This window comes from Chanodichthys erythropterus, chromosome 5, assembly GCF_024489055.1.
Source record: "Chanodichthys erythropterus isolate Z2021 chromosome 5, ASM2448905v1, whole genome shotgun sequence".
Taxonomy (NCBI): domain Eukaryota; kingdom Metazoa; phylum Chordata; class Actinopteri; order Cypriniformes; family Xenocyprididae; genus Chanodichthys; species Chanodichthys erythropterus.
Window position 1 is genome coordinate 11,419,354 of NC_090225.1, and position 14,480 is coordinate 11,433,833.

Sequence of the window (14,480 nt, forward strand, 5' to 3'; positions counted from 1 at the left end):
GATTGAATCCAACTGAATGACCTCCTACTATTGATCATTTCAGCCAGGAATACCTGCTTACTGTTTTCTGAATACTGTCAATATACACAGTAGGCCATACACAATATTTATTAAAAAAGAAATAATAATAATAATAATACAAAACAAAAACACACATTTGGCCTTATTTTTAATTCACTTTTGGGCAAATATGTCATTTGGCAACCTGATGAAATCAAGAAAATTCATAATACCTGGAGAAAGAAAGCTATCTTTTGGTAGTGTCATCTGAAGAGCAGTTGCTTGACATGAAACTGGTCCTTCCTGGATGTACAAGACGAAATATTCCAGAACATTTTGAGTCAGTACATGCCTTGTGACAAATCACTCTGAAGTTTAACAAGGTTAGCTAGTTGGCTAGTTAACAAGCATGGCTCATTTAGCCCCTGCTGGTAGATTCTGGAACTACACCACCTGACTACAAAGAGAATCATTCTCCATTGACTGCCATTCAAAATTAATTATTTATTTTCAGCTAATCAAATGTAAAAATAAAAAGTTTGGAATAATTCACATTCATCATAGATTACAGTCTTTGAAAGAAGTCTCTTCAGCATTTATTTGATCAAAAATACAGTAAACATACAGAATTTTTTTTTTTTTCTGATATGTTGAGACTGGGTTGCCATCACTGTAATAAATATATTTTAAAAATATATTCAAATAGAAAAGAGTTATTTTAAATTGTAATTCTATTTCATGAGATTACTGTTTTTATTGTATTTTTTAATCAAAGAAATTCAGACTTGGTGAGCATATGAGACATCTTTCAAAACATTAAAAGATCTTAATTATTGCTATTATTAAAAATGTTATATTATTTAACATATGTTGCTAATATATTTATTGTATTTTAGTAGATATTTTAGTATGACTATTAGTAGATATTTTAGTATGACTATTTATAAAAAGAAATATGCATTTTATGAATATATTTTTGTATATAATATATATTATTATATAGATAAGAATTATAAATATAGATATATAGATAATATATTATAGATCACTTCTCAAAAATTCACATCTCTGCTTAATATTCATATGGATTTCTGGAAAATAATTACAATACATGTTTTTGCTGAAGCAAATGATTTTCCTGATGTGGCAAATTTAAAATATCATAAAAAGAATTCTCTTGATGTGAAGTCTTGAGTTTGAGGGTGGTTTGTTGTTTTTTTTGCCATCTGGGTTGCAGAACAAGCACATCAGTTCATTAGTGTAGCTTCTGATCTAGAGCTTGCTTTAATCTGAAATTGTAAACTCTAGTTAATTACATCCTCTTAAAGAGAATGTAATTATACATAATCAGAGGCGCAGTGGAGTTCACGTCAATGGCACATAGCAGATGAGTCGCCATTGTGTTTGAACCGCTGCATATGTATATATAATTTAATGTCGTGCTAAGAACAAACTATTAAGATAGCGGAACTACATATTAGGTCTTTAGTTCTCAGTCGAACTGAAATGTGTGACGTACTTCCTCTTTAAGACGCGCAACATGGCTACTAGCGCAGAGGTAAACAAAACACCAGATACAAAATACTTTGCGTTAATCTAACAGACGTGTTTATTGTTTATTTGTATACTGTTAAATAGTTATTATAAATGTGAAGTTATCGAATTATCGATTATCTGTTGTCAGAACATTATTCTTATTGTCATGGCTAACAATGCTAACATCGGTCTATGAAATCTAATCATAGAGTTCAGTATCTGAGATTTCAGTGATATTATTAAGCCTTGTATGCGGTACATTGATATCTTCGCCGTTCAGGTTGTTGCTCCCAGCAGTGAAGAGGAAGCCGCAGAGACTCCAGCAGCACAGAAGAGGGAAGAGAGACTCAGAAAGTTCAGAGAGCTTCATTTCAAGAGGGTAAGTACGTCACATTTGTCTTTATATTTTTAAAACCCTTAAACTCAGACCATTTATTATAGCTAATGCCCAGTTTTACACCTGGTATTAACATGTCTTAGATGATATGATCATATCACAAGTGGTCAGATGTGACCGATCACTGTTTACATCTGGCAGCAATATTTGTCTCCAGTAGCCACTTGTTATTAGATTTTAAGGTAAAATACTACAGGCAAAACATTTTTTTTAATCCACTGGTCGATTTTGGACTTTTTTGCTTCCATAGCATGTCTCGTTTCAGACTAGTGGAAAGAAAACACCCAAAATACACATTTAAGTGTGTGTGTGTGTTTTTTTTTTTTTTTACACTTGGGTTACACACATTTGATTTTGTACATTTAAATTACAATTCATATCTTTAAAGGTGCCCTAGAATTGAAAATTGAATTTACCTCGGCATAATAAAATAATTAGAGTTCTGTACATGGAAATGACATACAGTGAATCTCAAACAACATTGTTTCCTCCTTCTTATGTAAATTTGATTTGTGCAAAAGACCTCTGCGAATCTCAACATAACACAGACTGTGACGTAACAGTCGGGATCATTAATATGTACGCCCCCAATATTTGCATATGCCAGCCCATGATCAAGGCATTAGAGAATCCAGTATTAACGTCTGGAGCTGCACACAGACTTAATGCAGGTAAGCAAGCAAGGGCAATAGCGAAAAATAGCAGATGGAGCGATAATAACTGACATGAACTGACACAATAACTGATATTTTTATTGATATTTGTAAATTGTCTTTCTAAATGTTTTCGTTAGCATGTTGCTAATGTACGGTTAATTGTGGTTAAAGTTACCATCGTTTATTATTACTGTATTCACAGAGACCAGAGCCATGTCGTTATTTTCATTATTAAACACTTGAGGTCTGTATAATTCATAAACACAACTTCATTCTTTATAAATCTCTCTAACAGTGTGTAATGTTAGCTTTAGCCACGGAGCACTATCAAACTCATTCAGAATATAATGTAAACATCCAAATAAATACTATACTTACATGATCTGATATGCCGCATGACGAACACTTTGTAAAGATCCATTTTGAGGGTTATATTAGCTCTGTGAACTTTGTTTATGCAATGTTTAAGGCAGTTGCGAGCTCCGGCGCGGGGAGCGCGAGCATTTAAAGGGGACGTGCGCTGTATCGGCGCATATTTGATTATGCCCCAAAATAGGCAGTTAAAATTGAATAATAAAAAATCTATGGGGTATTTTGAGCTGAAACTTCAGACACATTCAGGGGACACCTTAGACTTATATTACATCTCATGAAAAAGGCTTCTAGGACATCTTTAAAGGTCATTTTCACAAAATTAGCTATTTCTTATTCATTTGTTAGTCATAAATCTCATCTTCAACAGCACTTACATGCACCAAAATTTCTTATTTATTCTGAAAGTTTTTATAGAGGGGTTTGTTCATATATCAATCGTCTGATGTATAGAACATTTTATTCCTAGAAACATTGTGAAAATATTTGTTTGTTTTTTTGCTCTTGACTGTTTTTTATCAATAGAAACCAGGGGTGTCATATCCTGCTCCTGGAGGGCCACTGTCCTGCAAAGTTTAGCTCCAACCCCAGTTAAACACGCTTGAAACAGCTAATCAAGGTCTCACTAGGCATACTAGAAAATCCCAGGCAGGTGTGTTGAGGCAAGTTGGAGCTAAACTGTGCAGGACAGTGGCCCTCCAGGAATGACTATGGATGGGTTTTAGAATTAGGTGTGGCAAAATGGCTCGATAGCGCCACCTACAAAATTCCAAGTAAGCGCTCTTCGCCCTACGCTTCACGTACAAGTGTGAAATTCGGTAGACACATTTAACAGCCCAATACACACTAAAAGTCCCAGGTCCAAAATCTGAAAACCCAACAGGAAGTGAGATATTTTGAGTTTTCTCTGCAGTTTTTGCCATTTCCAGACATTGTACTTTAACAAACTCCTCATAGAGATTTAACCAGATCAACATCATATGTTGTCAGTCTAATCTTTGCAATGTTAAATTGTGAAGATCTAGAGTTTTCGCTGAAGGGCGTGTCTGTGGCGACTGACAAAGTCTGATGTTTCTCCATGAAAGAGGAAGCTGTTGTAACTCAAACTTCACATCTGTGATAAGAGTCCTGGCCTGAAGATGCCTATATGCAAATATTCAGTTAGTCATAGCGCCACCTGCTGGCAACAGAAAATGGCATGCTTTAAACTGTAATTCAATCCCAGAAACACATTTCAATTTGCCACAAAGTACTAAACATACTAGAAACGCGTTAAATCATGCAACACTTGGCTAAGTGTTAATGTTTCCGATTATCGTCACAAAACAGGAAGTTGTTGTAACTCAGGCATATAATGTCCAATCTGCTCTAAACTTCACGTTTGATAATAGTCCTGGCCTGAAGGCATCTTCATGGCAATATTCAGTTACAGTCAAAGCGCCACCTCTTGGCAGCAGGAAGTGTGGCACTTTGAAATGAATTTGCCTAGGGCTGGGCGATATATAGCTTGTCAGTGAACTACGGCTCTGTCTATTAAATGCCGCTCCATTTGAAAGCAGGTGATGGCGATTTAGCGGTAATCAGGTAACCGGCTTTACTGACGAAATGCACGTGACAATCGCATGCGATATATCGCCCAGCCCTAACTTTGCCATAATTCTACTGTAATTACTTGCTTAAATGCATGTCGCCCACTGTTCACAGTTTTCCTAAGGCCAAAGGGTGGCGATGAGCCCATGTGTGAGGGCCTTTCATCGCTGCTTGCGGCTTTAATTCAGTGTTTAGATTTCTGTTCTGGATATTAATGCAAATTGGTTTTAAATAATGCTTAATTTGCATAGATAATGCTTAATTTGCATATTAAAACCTAACATTTCAGAAAACTTGTGACCAAATCAAAACAATTGTTTTACAGTTAGCTGAGGAAGTATGGTGAGATCTATTAGTTAAATTGTTTTTACCCTGTTCAGATATGTTGTAGATATGCAAAATAATGCTTTGTGAAAAATAAAGCAAAGATAATGAATGAACGATAAGGAAGAACAGAAAATGAACATGTAGTACACAAAAGTATATACAAGCAAGAGTTGGTTGTTAGTCTCCAGACAATGACACTCAAAACTGTCCTGTTACTACAGCTAACATTACAACCACAGCATATATTGCTACTCACGTATGGAGGTGGAAACAATGCATGCCCACTCAGGTCTCTCCAGCACTGGGAAGCTTTTTTCGCAGTCCGATCCACTTTCAACTGCATTTCTCAAAAATTGCTTACTGCACCACATGACACTTGCTTGTTGAGGCGTGTGTCGCATCCCTGACGTAAGTCAAGTGAAAGGACCTTTAGTGTAGCTTGAGAGCAAACTCTGTACTTGTGTTGCTTTGAGTGAAAACTATTGACAGAGCTCAACAGAATCTGCTCTATTAACACCCGTATGAAATGTGATTGACTTCTGTTGGTAGAATGAGGCCAGAAAGCTGAATCATCAGGAGGTGGTGGAGGAGGACAAGAGACTGAAGCTGCCATCAAACTGGGAGGCCAAGAAAGCTCGTCTAGAGTATGAACTCCTGGTGGACCAAAAGAAAAAGGTACAGCACTTGAGTTCAGACCTACAGTGTGTTGTTTCTGCTCCATGAAATGGAGCTACAAAAATAATGACACAAACAGTCTTGCTGTCTGCAAATGATCGCATATAGTGACCAAACTCACAAAGCTGGTTGCGCCACAGCACTGTTTTAAAAGATTTCCTCCAGTGTTCATTTGAATCTGATTTTTGAAAGTAGTTTCACCAAGGCTGTATTTATTTGATGAAAACACAGTAAAACAGTAATATTGTAAAATATTATTACAATTTAAAAGAAATGTTTTCTATTTGAATATGTAATTTCTAAAATGTAGTTGTTTCCTGTGATGCAAAGCTGAATTGTCAGCATCATTACTCCAGTCTTCAGTGTCACATGATGCTTCAGAAATCATTCTAATATGCTTATATTTCTGATTATTATCAATGTTGAAAACAGTTGTGCTTTTAGAAAATAGATGGATTTTTTTTTTTTTTTCAGGATTCTTTTATACATTTTCTTTTTAATATTTAATAATTTTTTTTTCAAAGAACAGCATTTATTTGAAATGGAACTCTTTTGTATTCATTATAAATGTCTGTATTGGGCAATTCCACGCAAATGTCAACTTTACCATGAAAAAAAAAGTTTTAACCAAAAGAACAAAACCCTTTTTAAATTGTCCATTTAGGTCTGTAATATACTGTAATAATGTGCTCTAACAGAAATTTTAAGAAAATTGCCTTGTTTATCCACAATATATGTGGTAAGCAACAATGCTTAAATTTAATTTTCAACCCACCATATTTCATGCTTTCAAAAAAGGGATCAAAGACCCCATTTTTTTAAACTTTATTTTAACAGTAAGCATTGTATAGAAAGATGGAGGCATGCCTGAGAAATAAATACACTCATTTAGTCATAACAGCACTGCCTGTTGAATTTATAAGGGCTGGAATAAAGAGGTCATGACGCTTCAGTGCTCTGTCACGTCCGTAACGTTTTAAAGATTAAGTTTATGTCATATAACAATTATAAATGCAAATAACTTGAAACTTTATATGCAAAGCTAAATTATGTTTATGCTTATTGGGATCAACAATTAATTTCACTACGTTGCTCTGAACAACCATAATAAGCGTTACGGACGTGACCGTTACGGACGCTTCATATTAAATCCTATGAGTTTGCTTCTTTATATTGCTATCATCTGTTTCAGGCTTATCATATCAGAAAATATCAAATAATCGCAATACAAGAAAACATATTTAATTTCATATTTATGTTTAAATATGCCTATTATAATGTTATTTATTTTTTAATTTCATCATAAGATGCGCAATACATCTGGAGACATGGGGCCCTATTTTAACGATCTAAACGCAAAGTGTAAAGCGCACGGCGCGTGTCCAAATCCACTTTTGCTATTTTAAAGACGGAAAAACGGTCCGTGCGCCGGGGTGCATTTTTGAAATGGGTTGTCCCTATTCTCTTAATGAGTAATGGGCGTAACGTTCAATAAACCAATCAGTGTCATCTCCCATTCCCTTTAAGAGCGAGATGCGCTCGAGCCATGGCGGATTGCTATTTACATGGCGGAATTTGTTGGCGGAAAAGCTGGAAAAGCCACATACAGCCACCCCAGACCTAACGCCAGCGGAGGACATCTCCTTTATTATGCCTCCTCCGTCTTTCGATTCTTTGGCCGAGCAGGTACTCCATTTGGCTGAACAATTCGAAAATACGTAACATTATAAAATACACTGACTTATTAAACACACCGATTCAACTGAGGAGTTCAACGAGTGGTGTTTTGCTGAAATTACCTGTTAAGTGGCCAGTCAATCTTTCAGTCGTCTGCGTTGGATGCAGGCTTTCAAATAGCTCTGCGCGATGAGTATTGGCACGATTGTTCAATTAATTAGCCTTTTCGTTCATAATTATAACTATTAATAGGCTGAATTGAAAATAGGTAGCCTAATTCTAATACACGCAATGACTATTCATCATTACATTTTTATATTTATGTAGCCTACGCAATAATATTATTTTACACTGTAATCCTTTTGTTTTTAATATTTGGCATGTTTGTGTGATGCGCATCCCAATAAGCAAAGTCAACGCGCACTGTGGACGCGCCCAGAGGCGCAGTTTCTTAACGCGCTCTAACAAAAAAATATTGTGCCATTGACTTTAGACTTTAGACCAGGTTTGAGTTGGTCTATGGCGCAGTCTATTTTCAGCTCCTTAAAATAGCAATGCGCCGGCAATGCGCCTGAACACACCTCTTTTTAGACCAGCGCGCCCATGGGAGCACTAACTGGCGCAAATGCATTTACTAATTTAAGGACTTGGCGCTGAACGGGAAAACGCGAACGGCGCCGGACGCAAACTAGCAAACACACTTGCGCTGCGCCTTGCGTCGCATTGCGCCGGGTGTATTATAGGGCCCATGGAGTGGGTCAGACATGATTTTGATCGCTTCATTAAGTTTTGTTTTGTAGAAAGCCTTTCTTTAAAGTGAATTTCGTTTTGTAAAAATTGAATCTTAATTTTAATCAATGTTTCATCAACAAATTGCCTGGATTTAATAAATAAGAAGCAAATATATTCATGGATGCGCGGGCGCGATCACTTGATCTGGAGAGCGCGTCTTATAGGCTAAATGAACCGAAACTCAGCATAGGCTGCTTGACTCACAGACACGAGAAAAATATCTATAGAAAGCTCGAAATGTCTTCTTTTAAACGAAATAATTAAAAACTAAAAGAAATGGGCTACTCTCTGATTATGTAATCCGAATGAAAAGTGCATTCTGCACATCCACTGCGAAGATGATGAGAGTCAGCAATGTCAACTTCATCTTTGCAGCCGACACTGATTTAGAAAACATTAGATTGTTTTTTTTTTTTGTGTTTTTTTTTTTTTTTACAAACAAAATGTCTCCTTGCTGTTTTTTTTTTTTTTGTTTTTTTTTTTTGTCACATTCATAATTTCTTTTGCCAGTTCTTTGGCAAGCTTTATGCTTGCGCTTGAGTCCTATATAAATGCTAATTATAATATTCTCTCCAGTATTTAAGTAATTAAATGCGATAGTCAACTAATGGCTTGAACAACTATAGTCGATGAAGGAGAAAAAAAAAACTTATAGGCCTATTTTAGCATGTCAAAGGGTAGGCTATTCTGATTTGAGCTCGCGCTCTGCTCGCATGCTCACACACACTGAACTTTGTGCGATTGCTTCGGAAATCGGCAGGTCGAAAAATCGTGTCGTATAGCCTATCACCTCGTCCGTGCGATTTTCAGATAAACTCACTCGTGACGTGGACATACGATCTTCTGACCGTCAAAATTCGCACCGTGTAGCCTAGACCTTCATTTACAGAACGAAATATGAACATCAAAAGGTAGGCCTATATGATACAGTACAACTTATAGAAGAGCATTGTGTCTCATAGGACATTTCCCTCGAGAATTGGGATGTCGCGTTTTTACCTGTTGGTTAAAAAATGAATGGCCTAGCCTTGATCACAATCCGTGCGATCAAGCTAACAAAATAGGCTAATAACATTGCAATAATTTTGACTTGAAATAAAGTTTGATCATTTTAACTCAAGACTCCGCTTTAAACTGTGAAACTAGCCGAAAACCGTGGGTTCATTCACACACAAAACTGACATGATTGCGATTGGCAATAGTGTAGGCTACGTCAATCGGTCCACCTGTGGGGAAAACTTGCGATTTTAAACTGCTTTATGATAAACATTAATATTTGTCAATGTATTTTAGCAAGCAGTTCTGTAAGAAGGAAAATCATGGTCTCTAAATTGAATCTTGAATGCACACGCTTGTCAACATGAGAAATAGGTCTAATCTATAACCTTTTGCAATACAGAGTATAAAGTTGTAAAAAGTTTAGTAAAAAGTTAATAAATTGTGGGGTCTTACCATACTGGTATCCCAGATTTCAATATTTGGTGGTTTAAATGCCTGCTTGAGGTCTCTGTGAAAGTTTTAAAGCAGTTTTTAAAGCAGTCTTCTGTGCCGCTTTCAGACCGGTCACGTCCGTAACGGAAAACTGTCACATCCGTAACGTTGTTTTTTCCTCATTAATGCGAACACGAAAAATGAAATAAAATTATTATTTTATGCTCTGTGGAGAGCCATCCCTTCTTCATTCGGTGGGCAGTATTACTTTTGGTTTGCGCAATGTAATTCACAGAATTCGTAAAAAATATGTTGTCACCCAAAGCTTAGTGACTTTTTTTGTCACGTCCGTAACGCTGTATATTTTCCTCATCTAAAATATAAAACAGTTGTATAGTCTGACATTTTTCTAATGTCTGGACTCCTTTAGTAAGGGGTTATGAATATACAAATAGACGGTTCAATATGTTGCTATTAAATGCAATCTTTGAGCGTTTATATTTCAAGTTTTGACTCCAAATGTCACGTCCATAACGCTGGAATTGCCCTATTGTCACTTTTAATCAATTTAATGCATTGTTACTAAAAAAAAAAAAAAGTATTAATTTTATTTAAACAAAAAAAAATCTCACTGACCCCAAACATTTGCATTTGCTGTCATTTGTCTTCCCTACTCTCTATGTGCCGGTATCAACCATTAAAAGCCCCCTTATCAATCAAGCACTAATTATGATTATGCAGTCTGTGAGGACAAGTGTGTAAAGCTGTAATTTCTATTTGTGTGTCAGGAGTGTGCGGAGCGCGGCGAGGACTATGACCGTGTGAAGCTCCTGGAGATCAGTGCTGAAGATGCAGAGAGATGGGAGAGAAAGAAAAAGAAGAAAAACCCTGATCCAGGATTCTCAGGTATAAAACACTCATTTACATCATGAATATTATCAAGCAATCTGATTGATGGGCTCAGAGCAAGAGGGAATGTGGCTGCCATGTGTGATACTAAAAATGTGAAAATGAAAACATACAGAGCCTGTGTTTCACGCCTGGTTATCATTGGTTCTGGTAATTATTATCATTTTCCTTCTGCTTCTCCTTGTAAGACCCCTTTTCCAGACCCCCACAGCTGGATGTGTGTCTTTATTCATCTGTGTGTGTGTGTGTAGGGTACGCTGAGGCCCAGTTGAGACAGTACCAGAGACTGACAAAGCAGATCAAGCCGGATATGGACAACTATGAGAGACAGAGAGAGGAGTGGTGAGACTTTATTTATTCTCATTCAACTTCTGAAATAATGCACACATTATTGAAGTTAGTTGTAATTCAAGACTCTAAAGACTTCAAGAATTCAAGACTTCAACACTGAAATCACAATGTGGCTCAGTGCAATTGTCCAAAATGTCAAGAAATGGAAGAGAAAAAAAAGTCCATACAACTTGTGCACCGTATTCCAATTCTAATGTCTCTTGGTTACAAGACATTTATACTAATGAATATGCCTTTATTGACATCACATCTGGTGTGGCACATTTTCACTTTGAAAGCTGTTGTGGAAGTAAAGTCCAATGAATATTAGAAAGTGAGTCAAAGGACAGATTTTGTAGCCGTGATGCTAGTGGCACATAAATTACACACCATATATAAAAATAAATGGTGGATGATTTGTATTTCATTTGCTCCTAGTGGAGAAGATTTCCACCCCACCTCCAACAGTCTGATTCACGGCACTCACGTTCCCTCTAAAGAGAGCATCGACCGCATGGTGGACGACGTGGAGAAACAGTAAGAATCTTTGTTTGTTTTTACGAAGGGAATCTGGTCAATTTCAGATCTTATATTCAGCAGAAGCACCTGGTGAGCAGATCTGTTGATGCACTATTTCTGCTTGCACACCTCAACGGTCCTCCATCAGAGTCAGAGTAGATAGTGGCTCTTTTGAAGGTGATGTTGCAGCCAATTTTAGAGCTCCGCCTCCTTATGTGTGTTTGTTCCTCGCTCCAGATGTGTTTGTGCTGTTGCGTGCCTGTCGCACATGCATGTGTGTGTCGGCGAGGGTTTGTTTATGCGAGAGACGGCATTCTTCTATTTTGGAGGAGCTGCTTTTAGCTTCTGAGAAACATTAGACAGGGCTACGACTGCCAGATTGTGACGCACAAACACGCTTTGAAGATGTTTGAAGAAACGTCTGTGTGTGCGTGGGGGGGGGCATGGGAGTCTCTTTGATGGACTTTGAAAACTGACATTGTCTGCTGAAGCATCAAACTTTTAGAAATGAATGGTTAGAGTATAACTGGGGAATATAACAGATGTGTGGTGCTTATGTGACGATTCTGATGGTGATGTAAAGTTGTAATGTGCTTTTTTTGACCATTATGTTTCCTAAAGACAGTGTTATTTTAGTATAATTTATATACTATTATAGTATTTATTAATATTTTGTAGTTCAAGCTTAGTTCAAGCATCAATAAAACAGTTATATGAACAATATATAACTTAACTTGCATTTACCTCAAAGCAATCCAATGTTCACATTTTGTTAGTTGGCTATAAAAACACTAGAGAGAAGCTTATTTACTGTTAATTATACATGTTTGAATAAACTTGCCATGAATACAAGTGTTTATGAAACTACCATATGTGCAACTGAGTTATACAAACATTTCAGTTTTTATTTGTGTAACTAAGTATAGCAGTTTAATATAATAGCTGTGTTGTTAATTTTAACCTCTAATATTATAGTAAGCTACCAAATGACAGGGTTTACGTCATTAGTTGGGAAATATTTTTTTTCCTTAAGAAAATCAAACTAGATATAAGCTAATATAGTTAGCTTTTTTTTTTTCAATTTTTTTTTCAAATCTTTTTTTTTTCATCTGATATTATATTTTCCTTTTATTTCCGCTTCATTTTAATTAACAAAAATGTTTTATAATAGTTTTATAACAACAATAACAACAGCACTGCTTAAAGAGCATGACTTGTAATTCGATGGATTTTGCATTCCACTTCAGATGACACAATAACTGGATCAACATGCACATTCCCAATTTTCTATATATCCTAATTATTGTTAATATATAATTAATTATTTCCAGGAGCTCATTGCTTCTACCTTCAATTAAACTGTTAACAGTGATTGTAAATTATATTGTCTAAATTATTACATTATTAGCTAACTGCATTCTCTAAATTGTAATGTTGACATACATTCTCTGTAAAGCTGCTTTGAAACGATATGTATCGTGAAAAGCGCTATACAAATGAATGTGAATTGAATTGAATTGAATCATGAATTGAGGGCAAAAAAATTTAATCTCTGAGTCCGATTCAAAGTTCAGTGTCAAAAACAGCAATTCGATTCTGTAAATTTGTTTCCCTGAATCAGTTATATTTGTTTTGAAGGTAAATTTTAGCTTCTCTATATTGCGAATAGGCAAGTTCGGTCCTAGAGAGCCGCTATCCTGCAGAGTTTAGCTCCAACCCTGAAAAAAACCTTCACCTCCCTATAGCCTTAGTAATCCTGAAGAACTTGATTAGCTTGTTCAGGTGAGTTTGATTAAGGTAGGAACTAAACTATGCAGGACAGCGGCTCTCTAGGACCGAACTTGCCTACCCCTGGTTTAGGGTTACTGTAGAAACGTGCCAGCGCAATATGACGACTTAACATGTAAGGGGACCCGCGGTGTACGTAGATAGAAATGGCTCGTTCTAAGGTAATAAAAACATAAGTTTATTGTGTAAGGTCTTTATGCACCACTGTTAACATAGTTATGTATATTATATTGCATTTCTGTCAATAGATCCTCCTAAATTTTACACATTGCACCTTTAATGAATTAATTCAAAACACATTTTTCTCTTTTTCATGTTTGTTTACTGAAAAAGTATTATTTTAAACTGGGTTTTTACTGTTTTAGTTCTTGCATTAAACATTGTGAATATACTTGATTGAAATTCTGGTTCTTTAGATTGATTTTTTTATTTTTTTATTTTTTTTTTAATAATATAATATACATACTGTATATTCCAACCCTTTTTAAAGGTAGAAATGTGTGTAATCTCCATAAATGTATTCTTGTGTGTTTAGGATTGAAAAGCGTGCAAAATACAGTCGCCGCAGGGCCTACAATGACGATGCTGACATTGATTATATTAACGAGAGGAACGCCAAGTTCAACAAGAAGGCTGAACGTTTCTACGGCAAATACACCGCAGAGATCAAACAGAACCTGGAGAGAGGAACAGCCGTGTAACCATAGAGACTGTTACTATGGACTCCACCCCTCCATCCACCAAGCAACCAGAAGTCATCCACAAATATTTTTAAGATGTGCGTTTTTCTCCCCTACGGTGGTCGTTTATTTTATTTTTTATTTTTTCCTCCCCAAAGTTTTCTCTTACAAAGTTTTCATTCTGGCAAAATGATTTGCCTGCAGTGGGAAAGCAGATGTCTACCTGTCAGTGTTTTGCTTTTGCTTTTGTGTGTGTAAATTCATTCATTTCAGCAGCAGTTGATATTTACTTCAATAAAACATTTTCATATCTAACACAATTGACTTCATGGTGTTTTATGATGTAATCTAAGCAGGTTGGTACCACAGCATTTGTGATTTGTTGAATCTGGTTGGTTAACAGATGTGACTGGAAAGTTGTTGTTCAACACAAAATTGAATTCACAATGAAAAACATTTTTATTTTCAAGACGGTATCTAGACACACCACTCGTTTGCAATGTGATGGTCACATGAAAACACTATTTTTAGAAATGTTAAGGATAGAATGCCTACTATATGGCTCAAAATATTTAGCAGTATACAATATATACTGTACAGTATTCAGTTAGTAAGTATTCTATTCTATATGCTGAGAATAACTGCAAGGCTATGTAGTAGGCTTGTTGAAGGCATTACAGTTTAGAAGTACCTTAGTGCACTTCACCATGTCAGTGTTATTAACTAAAACTATTAAAAACCATATTCGAAATAAGCTGAAATACAATATAAATACTAAGTGAAAAACTTTTACTTATAAGA

At 36.0% G+C, this 14,480-nt stretch overlaps 1 protein-coding gene and 1 long non-coding RNA gene across 2 annotated transcripts in view; one reads left to right on the top strand and one right to left on the bottom strand.

Moving 5' to 3' along the window:
• Positions 1-401, bottom strand: part of LOC137020010 (uncharacterized) — a 43,353-nt gene extending 42,952 nt beyond the window's left edge. The window contains exon 1 of the long non-coding RNA XR_010895141.1: positions 234-401. This is a non-coding gene — a long non-coding RNA (uncharacterized lncRNA). The remainder of the gene's footprint in view (positions 1-233) is intronic.
• A 1,100-nt stretch (positions 402-1,501) lies between these two features.
• Positions 1,502-13,989, top strand: syf2 (SYF2 pre-mRNA-splicing factor). The gene is made up of 7 exons (XM_067385182.1): positions 1,502-1,558; positions 1,817-1,915; positions 5,428-5,553; positions 10,242-10,359; positions 10,614-10,704; positions 11,131-11,229; positions 13,535-13,989. Exons 1-7 carry the CDS (start codon positions 1,541-1,543, stop codon positions 13,698-13,700), a joined length of 717 nt encoding a protein of 238 aa, XP_067241283.1. The 5' UTR covers positions 1,502-1,540; the 3' UTR covers positions 13,701-13,989.
• Positions 13,990-14,480: the final 491 nt, after the last annotated feature.

What these genes read in the sequence shown, in the direction of transcription:
- syf2 (XM_067385182.1), top strand. An exon ending in GAGAGCTTCATTTCAAGAGG is followed by an intron (nt 1,916 to 5,427) that starts GTAAGTACGTCA and finishes TTCTGTTGGTAG; the next exon opens with AATGAGGCCAGAAAGCTGAA. An exon ending in GAGAGACAGAGAGAGGAGTG is followed by an intron (nt 10,705 to 11,130) that starts GTGAGACTTTAT and finishes ATTTGCTCCTAG; the next exon opens with TGGAGAAGATTTCCACCCCA.